This window comes from Pristiophorus japonicus, chromosome 8, assembly GCF_044704955.1.
Source record: "Pristiophorus japonicus isolate sPriJap1 chromosome 8, sPriJap1.hap1, whole genome shotgun sequence".
Classification (NCBI taxonomy): Eukaryota; Metazoa; Chordata; class Chondrichthyes; family Pristiophoridae; genus Pristiophorus; species Pristiophorus japonicus.
In genome coordinates this window covers 202,001,590-202,020,871 of record NC_091984.1, presented here as the reverse complement: position 1 = coordinate 202,020,871, position 19,282 = coordinate 202,001,590, and the positions used below count along the sequence as shown (strand labels likewise).

Sequence of the window (19,282 nt, the reverse complement as noted above, 5' to 3'; positions counted from 1 at the left end):
ATCACCATTGAAGCCCCTGCACACAATGCTGCGGCTTATATACACTGAACGGGATTTTATTCTCTCAATGTAGATATAGCATATGACTACCACTGCAGAATCACACTGGTCAATGCCGACTACCTCAAAAACTTTCATCTTAAGGTCATTATTTGAGCTCTCCTTTCGTGAAGGGGAATGAAGAGTGGATGGATGGCTTGAAGGAGACCAAGGCAACCCTCAGCAGTCATGAATCCTGAGACCTTTACACCCATCCTGTATCGGAGTCAGCCACATGCAGGTGCCAGAGAAGTTGTCAAGCGCTCGATGGCAGACTGCAGGACAGCCTTTCAGCAATGACTATGTAGATCTGAGGATTAAACTCTTCCCAAGACCTAACAGTGTAGTAGTATCCATGCTCACAAGGAACTGGGCTGGATTTTCGGGTCATTTGCGACCCGATTTTTGGCCCTCCGTGGCGATCAGCTGTTTTTCGCCGGGTCGCGATCCTCCGGTCGGGTTTTGCGGCGGCGCTTAGAAGCACTGCCGGGGAGAGCTGCACCGGGTGTGCAATGGGCTCTCCTTGCGACACCGGTGCCAGCACCCTGACCCGTACGCCGCGAAACGCGCCCCGCGATGACCGCCAGGGAAAACACAGCGGTCCACCCTGCAGGTGGCGGTGAGGTGGATAAAGTGTAAAAAGGTAAGTTCCAATGTTTATTCTTTTATTTTCTTGTAGCCATTTGTATTGTAAGGGTGTTGGTAATGTTTTTTGAATGTTTTTGTGAATTTTTGGCGGAGCTCCCCTCTCAAGACCCCTCTTGGAGCGCTCCCGGCTCCGCACTAAAGTTGGTGAGGTTCCCGTCTTTGCACCGCGAAAGTAGTACAAAAATTAATCAATTAATCACGAACGTTAATCGGCTGGTAAATTTCCCGCCCCGCCCGTTTTCGCCCCAAAGATGACAAAGTAGAAAATCCCACCTAACAGATTCCTGCTGAAATAGCAATCTCTGTGCATAATCAGGTCATGTTAGATCCGACCACATATCGGCAGTATGACTAAGGCCACCTATTTCCCCCTCCATAACATCCCCCTGTCTCCGGCTCAGCTCATCGGTTGCTGAAACCCTCACCCATGCCTTTCTTACACTTGACTATTCCAATACATTCCTGGCTAGCCTCCCACGTAGACCCTATGTAAACTTGAGGTCATCCAAAACTTGGCTGCCGTTGTCCTAACTCACACCATGTCCCGTTCACCCATCACCCCTGTGCGCACTGATCTACATTGCCGTTCACCCATCACCCCTGTGCGCACTGACCTACATTGGCTTCCGGTTAAGCAAAGCCTTGATTTCAAAATTCTCATCCTTGTTTTGAAATCCTGTCATGGCCTCGCCCCTCCCTATCTCAGTAATCTCATCCAGCCCCACAACAACCCCCACCGAGATACCTGTGCTCCTCTAATTCTGCCTTCTTGAGCAACCCTAATTATAATCGCTCAACCATTGGTGGCAATGCCTTCTGTTGCCGAGACCCTAAGCTATGGAATTCCCTCCCTAAACCTCTCCGCCTCTCTTTCTTCCTTTAAGACGCTCATTAAAACCTACCTAATTTCTCCTTATGTGGCTCGGTGTCAAATTTTGTGTCTTATAATACTCCTGTGAAGCGCCTTGGGACATTTTACGACGTTAAAGGCGCTATATAAATGCAAGTTGTATTTGTTGAGTTGCCAGGCAGTGTAGCAGAGGGAAGAACTGTACTGGGCTCCAGCCAGCAGGTGCCTGATCTTGAGCAGCCAACATTATTTGCTCCTCTTCAACCAGGCACTGTGACTCAGTCTGTTTACCTCCTCAACTTCAGTATTTAGAATCTCCAGCGTGTATACAGCTATGCAATACATGACAAATGTGGTGATGGTGATGCAGTGTGTGATGAGGTGCTGTCATGCTCAGGAACACTGGTTGTGGCATCAGCCTGTTCTTCCATACCAAGGAAAACATGTGACCAAAAGTTCACAATGCACTCTCCAATAGCCACCTTTCAGCACTTCTTTCATTACAATATACATTGTGTGCACCTCGGTGACAGTCATTTATTAGGATAACATTAGATGTCACGAATATCAGAGAGCCAGCCATGACTCCAGGAAAAACCTCCAACTTTCCTACTCCCACTAATTATTTCCAGGGTGGCTCCTTGAAAGCAGTGGAGGGAAGTCTGCACATCGAAATAGCACCAGGTGCAAGTGAAGCCGTTGAAAAACCATTGGAACTAAGCTGAAGAAAATTGAAAATGATGAATTAATAGCTTCCTATGTCTTTTTACCTTTGGAATAAAATGCTGTGGTATTTATTTTCTCAAAAGTAACTGTCTTAAAAATAAAATCCTCGTTTTGTGTTAATCCACAGTTAATTGCTGCAGGAAGTACAGTTTCTACTCTGACTGCACAATGTTTGCTAACACCTCGTACCCTATTTCACTCATTTTTATTTGCAACCTTACATATTAACATACAAATCGTTTCATAATCATGATTTATGCAGAAGAGCATTGCCAAACGCTTGTCATTTGAATTGTCAGCAATTATCGGATGCAGCAGCCTCAGTGACCTTGTACACGCTGATCAAGTAGGCTGGTGCTGTCCTTGAAATCTATTTTCTTTTTTCATTCACATCACTTGACAAAACAGAGAAAAAGTGATTCATGCAAACAAATCATTTCCTTTTGATGGAACATAAAGGTCCCACGTCTACAGAGCACGAGACAACTCATAAAAAGCTGGATTACCTGGGCTTTAATTTCTGGTCTCTGTACCAGAACAGAGTGCTTGGCTATATTTGGACAGGCTGTAATTTGGCTGACACACATGTCTGTACTATATTATGCCAGAGGTTTCCTTTTGCATTCACACCTCTTTGTATTTTGATTGTTCAGTGAATGACAGGCTCATTTAAAAAAAAGATGCAACAGCTCAAACTGAATTTTACAGAATTATTAAATTATTAGGAAGTATAAAGGGATTTCTTGGCTGAGATCTGTAGTACTTACTCTGAACGCTATTTTTCAGCCTCAGAATTTCCCTCAATAACAGAGCTGTCTTTATGAATTCATGAGAATGATAGCAATTTTCTCGTTACAATCTTGTGTGTGTGCACTTCCTCTATCAACTTCTGGCACACCTTTGCCACCACACACAGCATAAAACAGCAGCAAATCAGAACTGAGGAGATCAGTAAAGTATGAATCAAAGCAAGAACAGTGGCTTTAAAATGAGAAACTTCTGAAAACAATCAATCCTGAGTGACTAGTCAGGAGAACATAGCAATAACAATTTTAAATAAAGGGGAAAGATTACTATCTGAATCACTCAAAATGCCTTTAGAAAAGAAAATTGCCATTTCTTCTTAGTAGCTGAAAATGCTAAAGTCCAAAATATGATTTTAAACAAAAATATTCAAAAAGTTACACAGTTCACAATATTTTAAAAAATCACTGAATCGTCTTTTGATACTTTTTGGTCTTGGAATTGCTATTCAAGCCCAGAGTGGTGACCCTATTTGCTGAAGGCAATTCCTTGCAGTGCTATCAGGCTTATGGCCTTTCCTTTCCCTTACTGCTGACCAACCCCAGGAATCCACCTATGAGCCAAAACTCTCATTCTGCCCCCTTCCCCCATTCTGCTAAATACCAGATTTCCCCCTCCACAGTTCTGCTAGACAAAAATCTCCCACCCCATCCTGCCAAACCCCAGTGTTCCCAGTCCTGAAAACCCTAGGACCGTCACCTTAGTCCTATCAAAGCCCAAGATTGTCCCCAGCCCTACCAAAGAGCCTCTTTCCAGTGCAGCGAAACCCCAGCACCTCCCAAGTACTGTCAAATAACACACGCCTACTCCAACTGACACAGTTCACATACCATCTTCAGCTTTAATATTGGTAAGGGATAAAAAAAATTAAATACAGAAGGTAAAGGAATATATATAAAATAAAGGCCATTCATTTGTGGATCTCACCAAATAATGGACAGTTGCACTGGTAAAATATACCAGAATACCATGGGATGACCATGGATTTTGACCCCAATCAATCACTGTAAATCAATGGTCCTGATGTTAAACCCTACACGATACAGCATCCCTATTGTTATAAAACAGTGACATCACAGGAAATCTAATTGAAAATTATCACAAGATAACCATTTAATTTAATGGTAACAACGAACTCAGAAAATGGCCTTTATCCTGGTTTTACCATACCAGGGTCAGCGTTAGCATTTGGCTCTACCAAAGCAGTCACAGTTCCTGAGATCCATGATATAAATCCCCAACCTTGTTCAGTACCACCTTATCAAAAATCAAACATGTTCCACCAGAACTTGCTGAGTTAAACCTTCATTTAGCAACTAAGAGTTCACACGCAAAGATAACAGCTCCGCAATGCTGCTGAACATGCAGTTTGTACTGGTTTGTTCATAAATAATGTTGTGAATTGGCTAGCTTTGACTTCCCAGAATGCACAATGGTTTGGGTACATGTCCTTCACCGACATTCATTGGCAAAATGTACGCTCCATGCCAGAATAATCAATATTTTATTCCCAGTTTTTTTTTCCAATGTTAACCTTTCAAATGACGAATAAATAAAGCTAGTTCTTGCTATACTTGCCACCTACATAAACTCTTACTTATGGCTTTCCTTAACCAGTTTGTTCCCAAAGGCCGGGTTCTTCTCAGCAACGAGTAGTTCAGTAATTGCATGTCTCTTTACATTATGTGGCTTAACCCCAATTCCTTTGAATTTAACAACATACAGGCTAAACTGTTCACCACATTTCGCTGTCAACGAGTAATCTTCAAACAAACTCAGTGTAGGTGGCTGTAGACTGTGACAAAATACTGAGATATGCATTAGCTTTGCGGGACTATTAAGTCTGCTGTCACTCTGGAACCTTCGAGCTTTAATGAGCCATGCTTGAAGGCGCCCTGAAATTGGATAACACTGACATTTTTCACAACTGTGATGGAATATATCGGCCCGTTTCATCTGTTTTGTTGGAGGTATCAGTCCTCCCCACTGGTCCATTTATTTTTCATTTTGCTGTGCTAACAGCAATCTCTGGGTTGCTGTTACCCTCCCTGGACCACAAGTGTGATATTCTTAAAACAAATGGAGGAACTGTGTGTCACAAAGACTCAAGAGTGGTCCAGAAAGGGCTAGCTTTCCAAGCTATCTTAAGCAACTTTTATTTACAATGTGTATAATATTTATAAATAAATTTTACATTCTAGTAATCTACAATGCATTCTAGGTATACTTTGTTAAAATATTTCACCTAAGTTATAAAGGTGGGCACGGCTCATTACTACGCCATAAATAATAAAATGAAAAAACTGAGAGCCTAAATATAAACAAGACATTGTAAAATAAATTTTACAGAGAACACAGGGGTCCAAGAACTGAGAGTAAAACGGAAGTCCAAGATTAACAAATCATACAAAATGATTACATTTGGAGTTGGCCCTTAAGACACCGGTATTAAGGGCCATCTTCCATGGACTACTTCCATAATATTATCCAATCAGAAGTGCTTCTTTCACAGCCCCACCCATTCAGGGAGGTGTCTCCAATCAGGAGTGTTCATTCCTAATGTTTATTCAGTTTAGAGTGCACTTTCCCTCTGTCCATTGCCCCTTCCCAATGTTTAAATACCCCTTTCCAAATTAATCTGGCATTTATTCCTTCCATCAGTGCTTGCTGCACCTCTGCATTGTGTTTTCCTTTCCACTTGTTGTATCATAGTCTCTTTTGCTATATTATATAAATGTCCATACGCATCCCCACTGTTAGCCTTTTTTCCGTTGTCCATCCAAATGTCATCCCAATTCATTTGAATTTTGCATTTCGATAGATGTTATTCATTACAGGCCACCATGTGCTGATTTGTCCAATGCCTGTGTAGTTCTGTGCTTTGCTGCCAGTACTTAATTCCCCCTTTGCTGACTGGATTTCCTGCACAATTACCCAAAACTGAAGGCATAAAGGTGAGCAAATAATGAAAACAGATAGGATAACACGGTTACACGTTGTCATGTATTCTCTCCATGTAGTTTCGCAGTTCGTGCGAGTCCCCTAGGCCCATGTCCTGGCAGACCCATTTAATATCTTCCTCATTACCCAAAAGGATTGAATTTGTAGCAGGACATCCATCATCTGGTGGAATTGTCGTGAACGTTGTAAACTTTACCCGTTTTCGTTTTGTAGTGGGAGAATTCAAAGGTTCCTCTTTGCGCTCCTTTCCGTCACCGCAGAGGGCCGACCTGTGTATCTGCCCCTGGACATTCTTCTGGCTCCCCCCATTGAGCAGATGGTTGCTCTCCTCAAAACCTACCGCCCTGTCTATGACCGTAGTGTGTTCACAGAGCTGCTGTGGGGAAATATCAGCAGTGTTCTCCAGCAGCTCAGTCTCATTACCTAACCAAACCCAGTCATGGGAATGATTCATGTTCCCCTGTGCTTCCGTGGGAATTCGCTTATGGCGGTACTTCAAAGCAAACATGACACAGTTAATTAAAAAGACGAGAATAGCCAGGCAGAAAACCCCCAGTAAAGCATACATTCCAATCTCCAAGTCAGTCAGGCCTCTTGGAGCCTGAACCAGATCATTTTCATCCATGCTCTCCTCACCCTCAGAGTTCCTGGTGAGGTCGTGCGAGGGGAAGTTCGCAGCATCCAGTGGGATGTTTTGGAGCTGGCTGTCACCTTCTGAAAGCTGATCTATTCCATCCACTTTCTTCATTGAAGCTTTAGTTGTCGTGCTTACTTTCCTCATTGAGCTTTCTTCACGGTCGGCAGTAGCACTGCTGAAGTATCGGCCATTCTGCCCTGTCCGCTCTTGATCCACATTCTTTTGCCTCCGATCACTCGCACGGTTCTCCAATTCCCCATCCCCACCGTAGTCATCACTGCTACTCTTCGGCTTTGCCTCATTCTGGCCAAATTTGACCTCGACATTGCTACTCCCCACTGCCAGAATACTTTTCCGTTTGGATTTCTGGCAGACTTCACAGATTACCAGTTCAACTTTCAGGAAATTCCCTTGGCCCTCTCCCTCCGCAGTGATGACTGGCCACCGCAACTGCAAGTCCTGGTATGTCGAGATGACGGCTTCTTCCCGTGAAGTGACCGTAAGAGTAAAGTCCTTGGGATCGTAAATATCCAGTGGAGTCAGACTGTTGTCACTGAATTGGATCCAGCCATTGATTATTGCCTCCTAGAGGGAAAGAAATAAATAAAGAAAACATAGTTCAGTTTCATTAACATTTCATGAAGATGATGGCCCTAAAATTCGGCGGGATGCGATCCTGGTGGTTGTACCGGGATCACAGCCGCTGATGCCCTCCAGCACTGGCAGATTTCCTATAGCATCATGCATCTACATGCACAAAGTTCCTCAGTGGATGCAGCAGTAGCTGAAGAGGCAGACCTAGCTGATTGAAATATTTACTGCTGGTGGTTTTAGCCCCTTTTACCATTCATTTTCATCCATTCCCAGGTGTGCAGTGACTGGCCATTCCAGCACCACAGCACCTTATCTACCCTGACGGTGGTGGACTGGCTCTGAAGAGCAGCGATACCACCGAAAGCCTGCCCATCAGACATACTTGGGCCCAATCCAGGAAAGTGGCTCAGGGTCACGGTGGGTTGGATTGGCAGATGGAAGCTCCACCCTGACAACATCTGGTGTTGATCCTGTTTTTAAGGAAAATATCCCCTGCAACTATTTTTGTAGAAAACAAATAATCAAGTGCCCCCTGATTAAAGGGGAGGGGGAACACTCCAAAAACTTTTCAAGTGCCCCCTTTTTTCTTGTTTTGTATTTTTTTTGAGGGCACTAAAACACAAATTATACAAGTGCCTCCTGGCTAAAAGCGGGAGCGGGGCACTAAAACTGACAATTTAAACAAATTAAACTTTAGACATTTAAAGTTAAATTAAAATTTGGTTGCCGGGAGTGATGATGCACTCCAGTCCCTCCGGCGCCCACCTCTCGCGGAAGGCCGCGAGCGTACCTGTGGACACCGCGTGCCCCATCTCCAGGGACACCCTGCCTCGGATGTAACCGTGGAAGAGAGGCAGGCAGTCGGGCTGAACGACCCCCTCGACCGCCCGCTGCCTGGACCAGCTGATGGCCCCCTTGGCCATGCCCAGGAGCAGTCCTACGAGGTGGCCTTCCAACCCGCCCGCTCCCCTCCGCACAGGGTGTCCAAAGATCAGGAGTGTGAGAAATATCCTCTACAACTCTTTTGGGGGACAAAATAAAGTTAGATCAAGTGCCCCCCGATCTTGGGGACACTCCAGACACTTTTCAACTGCCCTTTTTATTTATTTATTTATTTTTTGTTTTTTTGTGGGGGTTTTTTGTGATTTTTTTGGGGGGCATTAAAATCATATATTTTACAAGTGCCCCCTATAAAAGGGGAGGGGGACACTAAAACCGGCAATTAAAACAAATTAAACTTTAAAACATATAAAATCAAATTAAAATTTGGTTGCCGGGGGTGATGATGCACTCCAGTCCCTCCGGCGCCCACCTCTCGCGGAAGGCCGCGAGCGTACCGGTGGACACCGGGTGCTCCATCTCTAAGGACACCCTGGCCCGGATGTAGGCGTGGAAGAGAGGCAGGCAGTCGGGCTGAACGACCCCCTCGACCGCCCGCTGCCTGGACCAGCTGATGACCCCCTTGGCTGTGCCCAGGAGCAGTCCTACAAGGAGGCCCTCGGACATACCCGCTCCCCTCCGCACAGGGTGCCCAAAGATCAGGAGTGTGGGAAATATCCCCTACAACTCTTTTAAAGGAGACAAATAAACATTAGGTCAAGTGACCCCCGATCTGGGGGACACTCCAAACATTTTCAAGGCCCTTTTTTTGTGTTTTTCTTTTGGGTTTTTTTGTATTTTTTTGTTTTTTGGGGTTTTTTTTTGGGCACTAAAATCAAATTTTTTTTCCAAGTGCCCCCTATAAAAGGGGAGGGGGACACTAAAAATACCGGCAATTAAAACAAATTAAACTTTAAAACATATAAAATCAAATTAAAATTTGGTTGCCGGGGGTGATGATGCACTCCAGTCCCTCCGGCGCCCACCTCTCGCGGAAGGTCGCGAGCGTACCTGTGGACACCGCGTGCTCCATCTCCAAGGACACCCTGGCGCGGATGTACGCGCGGAAGAGAGGCAGGCAGTCAAGCTGAACGACCCCCTCGACCGCCCGCTGCCTGGACCGGCTGATGGCACCCTTGGCCATGCCCAGGAGCAGTCCTACGAGGAGGCCCTCGGACCTACCAGCTCCCCTCCGCACAGGGTGCCCAAAGATCAGGAGTGTGGGAAATATCCCCTACAAATCCAACCGAAAAGAGAAAGCTGCCATCAATCAGGGTGATAGCAACCTTTGACTTGAACCCCATATTGCACGATCACTAACGTTATAATACACGTAAAAGAGTTCCAATATTCAGTTGTCAATGCAGCTGTGGCTCAGTGGATTGCACATTCACAGAGTCCTGAAGGACATTGCTTCCAGACTGGGCTTGTAGCAAGTGGCGGGAGAATCAAAATGAGGCAATAATCGTACTAAGTGGGAGATATTAAGAACAGATCTTGCTCAGTTTTGAATCATTAAGCGACTTTATTTCACAGTATGGTGAAAACATACTTAGCTATAGTAATGATCAGAGTCCCCCAGTTCAATCGGTACAATTTATGGCTTGGGGCAGAGGCTCCCCTCCTTTTACCATGCCTTTTCAATCTTCTTGTAGAACTTTTCTGCCTTAATATATTAATGGTTTCTGCTTCCGTTTTTTTCTTAAAAAAAGGTTTACTCTGTCAAAATGCCTGCCTGTTTCTACTTCCACCTCTATCAGACTGACAGAAATCAGTTTTGCAGCACAATGGTAATAGGTGGCTTTCTGAATATTCAGGCACAGTAATGAGCCACTTATTGGCTCAGAATTTGCTGGCACAGAAACAGCAGGTTAAAGACGCAAGCCGTTATTAGTGTGTAAAACATTCCAGCAGGTTAAAGACGCAAGCCGTTATTAGTGTGTAAAACATTCAACAATCTGCGACGAGTTGCGAAGCGCCACAAATGGCTGGATAATTTGCGCTGCTCCGCCGTTTGTCTCGTGAAAACCAGAGCTCATCAGCCCCCTCCCCAGGAGTGTCAAGGAATTGCTGCATCTGCACAAGAACCCATAATGAGGTCATTTATGTTTCCAATGATTTCCACTTTGAAGTCAGTTAGCAATTAAATGCTAATTGTTCTGCACATACCACACACAACCAGAATGCAAGTTACATCAATTTGTTGAACTGATTTGTTCAATTGATTTGTTGTGGATTCTGGATGGGAGTAAACTCGTTGCTAAATTCATTTCAGCTTGTCAAGATATAGAGCAATACCCTTCTCAAAGTGCGTCTGGCCGGAATTTGTCATCGGTGCCAAGCCCCAAAACCTCCCTCGGGAGCCGGCGCCTCACAACTTGAGTCTCCTCGGGGAAATCCCCTCCATGCCTTTCAGTTCTGCGCGGAGGGGTTTCCTGTACGGGCTGCTCTTGCACACTCTCCACCTTGCCATCCTCGTCTGCCGTCCAGACATGCCATGGCGTACCATCTTGCCGTCCGGAGGAGGCGGGGGTCCCCAATGGAGTGCACTCTACGCGGGAGTCCTCCCTCTCTCCATTGGGGACTTAGCCTGAAGGGTGTTGCACAGAGCAGTCCCGTGCAATAAAGTTTTAAGTCGGTTTACGGGCTCCCAGGCCGCCTGCAATTTCTGCAGTCTGGAAAAGTCCGTGTTCCATGTTTTTATCGAATGTGCGAGGTTGCAGCCCCGTTCCATTATTTGAAGGGGCTGCTCCTCAAATTCTGGTTTCACTTCAGTCCCACACTCCTGATCTTTAGGTACTCTGTGCGAAGGGGAGCAGACAGGTCGGAAGGCCTCCTTGTAGGACTGCTCCTAGGCATGGCCAAGGAGGCCATCAGCCGGTCCAGACAGAGGGCGGTCAAGGGGGTCGTTCAGCCCGACTGCCTGCCTCTCTTCCGCGGTTATATCTGAGCCAGGGTGTCCCAGGAGAAGGACCACGCGGTGTTCACCGGTATGCTCGCAGCCTTCCGCGAGAGATGGGTGCCGGATGGACTGGAGTGCATCATCATCCCCGCAACCAAATTTTAATTTGATTTTATGTCTAAAGTTTAAGTTGTTTAATTTGCTGGTTTTAGTGCCGCCCCCCCCACCCCTTTTAGCCAGGGGGCACTTGAATAAGTTCTGTTTTCAGTGCCATAAAAAAACTCGCTCCTCAAAGTATGTGGGTGCACTAATTTGTAAGTAACCAACAAACACCATGCTGATTCCACAAGTAACATCATGCTTTGAATTACTATAATGTATATAGCTTTCATGTGTTGGTAGCAGATGCCTTTGGTTCCTGAGTTTAAAAACAATGATAATCTCAACCCTGGGCAGGAGACTACCTTATTCATACGTTTATGTGTCATGTTCCTTCGGCAAAACAGCTTAGAACTCCACATTTTCCTGCAGTGGCTCAGTGACTAGCACTCTCGCCTGAGTCAGAAGGTTGTGGGTTCAAATCTCAGCTGACACTCCAGTGCAGTGCTGAGGGAGTGCTGCACTGTTGGAGGTGCCGTCTTTTGGATAAGACATTAAACCGAGGTCCCGTCTGTCCTCTCAGGTGGACATAAAAGATCCCATTGCACTATTTCGAAGAAGAGCAGAGGAGTTACCCCCAGTGTCCTGACCAATATTTATCCCTCAATCAACATGACAAAAACAGATTATCTGGTCATTATCACATTGCTGTTTGTGGGAGCTTGCTGTGCGTGAATTGGCTGCCGCATTTTCCACCTTAGAACAGTGACTACATTTCAAAAGTATTTCATTGGCTGTAAAGCGCTTTGAGACTTCCGGCGGTCGTGAAAGGCGCTATATAAATACAAGTATTTCTTTCTTTGTATATAATTCACTGAATAATGTGGTGCCTCGCTGACCTCAGAGTCATCAACTCACATTTTCAGCAATTTGCACACAATGAATTGGAGCTGAAGAGTGAGGGAACTAATCCAACTCACGCCGTTCACCGTGTGATGCCCCACTCCAGAAAAATCTGAGCCAATGTATAGACTCTGAGAGAAACAATTTCTGTGCTACAACATTTACGTCCAGGTGCCTGTTTTAAAAAAAAATCATGGAGGTCTTCTCCTGAACTCCTGGAATAACCTCCGTGGCGAATCGGTAGAATCCCACAGACATGCCGTTAATGGTCATTTCTCCAGGGGTTCCACTGATCTCCAACTGACAACACGGTGAGAAATCAGAAAAATCTGCATGGAATTCCCTGGTCATTGTTTCTAAAATCTCAACATTGTTATTAACTACTTTAAAAAAAATATATCTTGTGTGTGGAATAATGGCTAAAAAATGTGTCAAGAAAAATGAGAAAGGAATAAGTTTGCTGGATTATATGTTCTTTGGGAAGGAACGAAATGGTATGGGATGGCACAGTTTATTTATATGTTGTTAGCAGAGAGAAATTGGTTATTGGCACCACGGGAGAGAAATCAACACAGCTTGCCCATTTTGTGGGCATAAAATGAATGTTCATGAGACCAATTCTGGGTTGCAATTAACTGCACCCGACCTCCCCCGGGATGAATGCCAGGCACCAACTTGGAAGCAGGTGACTTTTAGGTGTCCAGCATGCTCGCCTGAACCAGGCATTAGTTAACTTTGAATCTACGCGGTTTTCGGAGTCTGATTGAAATTCGTGGACAAATGGGCAGAGGTTGTATCGTGCACGATGTACCAGGCCTTGAGGGACGTTGGAGGTTGCTCAATAAATGGCCAGAAAACATTTTGAAAATCACCTTTCTGTGGAGTCTGAAAGAGCAGGAGTCCCCTTCCTGGCTGCACAATATAAGGCTGCTGCCACGCCTCAGCTTTGTTTCTCCCTCCTGGCCTGTGGGTCAGCTCGGCATCGGAGCCAACCAGAGTTTGACAGGCACCAATAGGCGAGCTGCACTGCGATGCCCGATTGCCGTCCGGTTTAATTTAGATGAGGCCCGATGGCAAATTTCGATCGGGCCTCAGGATCAGCAGGGATCAGTTCCCAAATCAAGCTGACTCGCCAACCGCTGTGGACAAAAGTCCAATTTCTCGACCCGTGTCTCCTTGGGTATGTTTGGAAGATAGAAAGGGGGCAAAATTAATGGTAGATATATATTGCAGGCCACCACAAAATAAAATGGAGTTGATGTACTGCCGGGGGAGGTTACAAAAAATAGTGCTGAAACCTCAGTTGTGATCATGGGGGATTTTAATGTTCTTGACATAGACTGGGATTTACAATGAGTGTAGGCACGTATGTTTATTCATACATGCTAACATAACTTGACCAACAACTTCAAAAAACTACATAGCACTCAAACAGCTGCCAACACAAGAATAATCCTCCTGACATGTAAAAAAAAAAGCAGTTACATGAGCTTTGTAACGTAAGCTATAATTATGCACTTGTCCACCCTGGGAAACCATTTTCTTGAGAAGAGCAGGGTGAGGAGAGGATGTGACTGGGGTCTTTTAGATTTTCAAGGGTCTGGGTCAATCCAAGAAAGTTCTTCTGCTGTGCACAGAACTGGGGACAGAGTAGAGCATTAAAGGTGTCAATGGAAATAGGCAATTCTTTTCGCAATAGTGTGATAGAATTGTGGAACAGATTAAAGTGAGGTGGTGGAACAGAAAACCACAGTCCCAGGTCAGAGAACGGACACTGTTGGGAAATTGGGAATGGTAAGCTGCTCAAAACATTACCATGTTATTATGTAATGCAGACCTTCTCAGCGGAAGGAGGCTACATACGGGAGGATGTGGAGGGAACTGCTTCATTTAGTCAAATCACTTCATCGATCCAAACATGTTTGCAGCAGTTGGTAATGAAAGCCAAAGTCAATATTTAGTCAGCTCCGAAATCATTCTGAAGTAATGCAACACAATATTCGCACCAATGCAAGAATAATTCCATTTCACTAGTTTAAAACTTCAGGGATCACTGGGGTGTGTGGGCGTCAAGGGGCAGGGGCAGGAGGTGTTAGATGCAAAAGCAAATTTGAAATTTTCTGAGTCAAACACTCCAAGGAATTTGTTCTTTATTACTGTTCGACAATACAATGTGACCCACATTAAACTCTGCGTTCCCCTGGTACCACATTGGAGAGTTACTGGTGGGTGTTTGCAAAATGAGCATTACCTTTTTTTAATAGCATCTATTGACAACTTACTTAGCGGTTTTCAAACTTTTGAGCGAATAGAGTAGAATTTTTATAGTGTGAATAGCAACCTTTACATGGAGCTGGAAAACGGAGTCAAAATCTGTCAATTCCATTGTCTTGATATACAAAGAATTTATTACCCATCCTAAAACGATTTTGAACCTGCGACCTCTTGTTCTACTTCTGCAATTTAATTTAAAGTTAATGTTTTCTATACCCTTAGCAATCTTTATACCTTTATAAAATCACTTCTCAGACTACCCTTTACAGGCTAAAAAGCCCGTCTATCCAGTCTCTTGTCCGAATTCAGACCTCTGACATTGGGGATCAGCCTTGTTGCCAGTGCTTGAATGTGTCTCGTTTCATAGTGACCAGAAATGGCTACTGCGTTTCCTATGTTACAACAGTGACTACACTTCAAAAAGTACTTCATTGGCTGTAAAGCGCTTTGGAGTGTCCAGAGGTCCTGGAAGGTGCTATTTCTTGCATTAAATTTCATCTGCCATTGTGCTGCCCATCAGATATTTTCTCCAACTAATTCTGAAAAACCAGAGCTGCCTCTTCTGACTCCATTGTTCCTGCTAGTTTGGTATCCTCTGAAAATTTAACCACCTTGCATTGAGGTCTTGAACCCAGGTCATTCATGTAAATTAGAAACATTAGTGGTCCCAGCACCGAATCCTGAGGTACCTCAATCAGTATGTCCACACATAACTCCTCTAACTAATACTCATTGGTTCCCACCCAGTTTATTATCCATTCCCAGGGTTTACCATGAATCTACAAAGCTTTGAGTGTAATGAATAACATTTCAGGTGGAACTTTATCAAAATCCTCTTGGAAGTCAAGGCACCAGCTCTCCCCTCCAACACCCACCCCTCCCCCGCCCTCCCCCAGCACCCCCCTCTGTCATAGGGCCTCCAACTTGGGTTGACACTTCCGAGAAGAATTTGAGAAAGTTGGTCAGGCAGGATCTTCTGAATTCATGCTGACTATTGTTAAATAGGTAATCATTGCACATGCTCAAATGTGGAATTGCGGTAAAAATGTAACCCCTTCCTCTGAATATGCCACGTAGAGCGCCAGGTTCATAAGTGAATAGCATGGTACAAAAATCCCTCTCAACTATAAATGTTCCCCCGACCCATGCTCCCAAGAATATTGGCCCATATTTTGCGGCTCCTACAGATGCGTACGTGTGCGAAAACCCAGAACTTGCGTTCTGCCAAGAATCTTCTTGATAGATCGTAGCCATCGCTGGGAAAAAGGCATCCGTGGATGGAGAACTGGGCTGTTTGCCCAGCGAATGCCCGTGAAATTCTTATGTCTGGTAAGAGCAGGCGTAAGGCCTGCTTTTACCAACGTTGAGTTTAAATGAATATAAAAATATACTTTTTTCAATTATTTAAACATTAAAACATCTGGAAAATAAATTAAGGTTATTTTTAGTCCTTTTAAAACATTTAGGTTTATTATTCAAAAAATAAGATTTTTGTTTTAAATGTTTAATTACATTGTATTTAATTAATTTTAAATATGTATTTTTAAATGTATTTGTTATGTTAATGTGTTTTTTTATGTGATCCCCATTCATGCTTATGGGAATTCGTATGTATGTAACCCCATAAGCATGAATGGAGATGCCCTTCCTTTCACTTGTTGGGCTGGCCCACGTGATCCCACGCGAACCGCCTTCACCCCTGGGATACGTGGGCCTCTACGCAAATTCAGGTCCAATCAACTTTGAGTGCAGACTTCAGTGTAATTCCTTCCCATCCTATCAACATGCACCTTCCTTTATCAGTGACTTGGTACAGACTGCAGTGTATGGCTGCGATAGAGGTAGAGCTCTGTCATGCCTCAAATAGTAACATCCCTGTGTTACATTTCTTTCTGTTGATGTACCCTAGAAAGAAAGACTAATATCATTAAAGAAATAAAAACAGAAAGTGTTGGAAATACTCAGTTTCTGTGGAGAGAGAAACAGCGTTGGCATTTCAGTTTGATGACCTTTCATCAGCTGTAATTAGAGTTTGGCTTCAGGTAGCCGATATCTGGAATAAATAATACACCATGTTGGCCCAAAGACCCACACCTCAAGGGGGACAGCCCTCTAGCCGAGCTTGCTTCCTTCAGTGACATTGTTGCCAATATTTATAAGCAAACTGCATCAGAAGCTCTCTCTTATCCTCTGAAGTATTCAAGGTTGCCAGCTGAGAGACAAGACTAAACTCATCATATTTGACTGTTGGACCATCAAAGCAATCTCTGGGCAAAATTCCGATATGCATTGATCCAGTCTCTGGCCAGGCGTCCTGAACAAACAACCCAACAGACAACAAAGGAACTGCTATTCGCGCTTTATCTTATTGAGCAATAGGATTGATTATCAATTATTTAAGAAAGGTGAGAGGGAGAAACCAGGAAATTATAGACCTGTTATTCTAACATCTGTTGTGGACAAGTTATTGGAATCTATAATTAAGGACAAAGTGACTGAGCACTTAGAGAAATTTGAGTTGATTAGAGAGTCAACATGGATTTGTAAAGAGTAGTTCATGTCTAACTAATGTAATTGAATGCTTTGAGCTAAAGTTAGAGCCAGGGGAATGTCTATGGATGTAGTTTATATGAATGACTAGAAGGCATTAGATAAGGTTCCAAATAAGAGACTGTTAGCTAAAATTAAAGCTCATGGAATTAAAGGCAAATTATGAACCTGGTCAGGAGATTGGTTGGACGATAGAAGACAGAGAGTAGGGATAATGGGTAAGTACTCAAATTGGAAAGATAAGTAGTGGTATCCTACAAGGATCTGTGCTGGGGCCTCAACTATTCACTCTATTTGCTAATGACTTAGATAACGCAACTGAGAGCCATATATCCAAGTCTGCTGATGACACAAAGATTGGTGTACACGGGTGCATAAAATTTCAAAGACAGTTATAGATTAAATGAGAGGGCAAAACTATGGTAGATGGATTTCAACACTGATATGTGCGAGGTCCAAAAAAGGACAGATCCAAGTACTTTGTAAATGGTGAAAAGCAGGAACAGGGGAGGTCCACAGAGATTTAGGGGTCCTTGTACATAGATCATGAAACTGTAGTAGTCAGGTACCAAAAATAACCAAAAAGCCTAATGGAATGTTAGCCTTTATAACTAGAGGACTAGATTATAAAGAGAGGAAGTTTTGCTACAGCTATACGAAGCCCTGGTTAGACCACATCTGGAGTTCTGGGCACCATACCATAGAAAGAATATACTGGCCTTGGAAGGAGTGCAGCGCATGTCACGTGAATATTACCAGGGCTTCAAGGATTAAATTATGAGGAGAGATGATATAAACTAGGCTTGTATTCCCTGGAATTTAACAACTGGCATTCACCTGCAATGTACTATAACGTCCCAAGACACTTCACAGGAGTGTTACCAAACAAAATTTGACACCAAGCCACATCAGCACTGGTGTGAAACCCAATGAAGAGGTGGATTTAACATCAGGCAATATTAAGACAGGTGAGCAAAATCTTGACCAATGAGGTACGTTTTGTGGAGCGTCTTAAAGGAGGAGAGAGAGATACAGATACAGAGAGGGTATTCCAAAGCCTAGGACCTAGGCAGCTGAAGACACAACTGACAATAGTGGAGTGCTTAAAATCGGGAATGTGCAAGAGGACAGAATTGGATGAAGGCAGAGATCTCACTGGGTTGTAGGGCTGGAGGAGGTTACAGAGATAGTGAGGAGCAAGGCCATGGAGGGGGAAAATAAGCACGAGAATTTTAAAATCGAGGTGTTTCTGGACCGGGAGCCAATGTAGGCCTGTGAGTAGAGAAGCGGTGGGTGAACAGGACTTGGTGTGAGTTCATTTATGGGCAGCAGAGATTTGGATGAGTTCAAGTTTATGAAGGGTGGAAGATGGGACGCCGGTCAGGAAAGCATTGGAATAGTCAAGTCTAAACATTCAGGGACGATTTGATTGAGGTTTTTAGGATTCTGAAAGGAATTGATAGGGTAGAGAGAGAGAAACTTTTTCCACTGGTGGGGGAGTCTAAGATTATTGTGTTCCTAACACAGATGAGGCTGCACACAGGGAGGTTAAAGTAACAGTGACCTCAGTCTTTAATAAGACACTCCAGAGTGAGTAACAGGCCTTAGGGGCCGGCTTACAAATAGTGCTCCCAAGTGATGCTGGGATCCCTTGGGACTTCAGGGGATGCGCTCCCTGGTGGCGGAACATGGGAGTGCATGCTTTACAGATACACAACATCACTCCCCCGCAAAGTCAAAGTGAAAACTATTTACAAGGTGAGGTGGTCGGGAGCCTTTCTTTCCCTGGTGGACCGCCTCGGTACAAATGTCTGTTCTGGTGTGTTGGCTGTGCCCTCGCTGGGCTGGCGTGTTGTTGGCCCTGCAGGGCAGCTAGGTGAGTCTGGCCTTGCTGGGCTGTCGGGTGTGATGGGTTTGATTTCCTGGTCCGCCGTGGTGTCGTTGATCCTTTGGGTGTGTGTTGTGGGCTCGAAAAAGGTGGTGTCTGCTGTGGGTTGTTCAGAGCAGTCTGTGAACCGCAGCCTCGTTTGGTCCAGGTGCTTTCTGCAAATTTGTCCATTGTCTAGTTTGATTACAAACACCCTAATCCCTTCTTTAGCTATCACCGTGCCCGCGATCCACTTGGGACCATGTCCATAGTTTAGCACATACACAGGGTCATTCAGATCAATTTCCTGTGACACAGTGGCGCGACCATCGTTTACATTTTGTTGCTGCCGCCTGCTCTCTACCTGATCATGCAGGTTGGGGCGAACCAGCAAGAATCTGGTTTTAAGTGTCCTCTTCATGAGTAGCTCAGCCGGGGGCACCCCTTTGAGCGAGTGGGATCTCCGCTCTACCTGCCCATTGGAGGCTGGTTTAAACGGGGCCGAGGTGACATGTTTGATCCCATTGCCGGTCATGAATTCTTTAAATT

The 19,282-nt window shown here is 44.5% G+C and overlaps 1 protein-coding gene across 1 annotated transcript in view; it reads right to left on the bottom strand.

The window, feature by feature from the left end:
- Nucleotides 1–5,341: 5,341 nt before the first annotated feature.
- Nucleotides 5,342–19,282, bottom strand: part of LOC139269241 (transmembrane protein 132D) — a 1,017,604-nt gene continuing 1,003,663 nt past the window's right edge. The window contains exon 12 of the mRNA XM_070888330.1: nt 5,342–7,250. Coding sequence (XP_070744431.1) covers nt 6,057–7,250 — 1,194 coding nt within the window. The 3' untranslated portion in view covers nt 5,342–6,056. The remainder of the gene's footprint in view (nt 7,251–19,282) is intronic.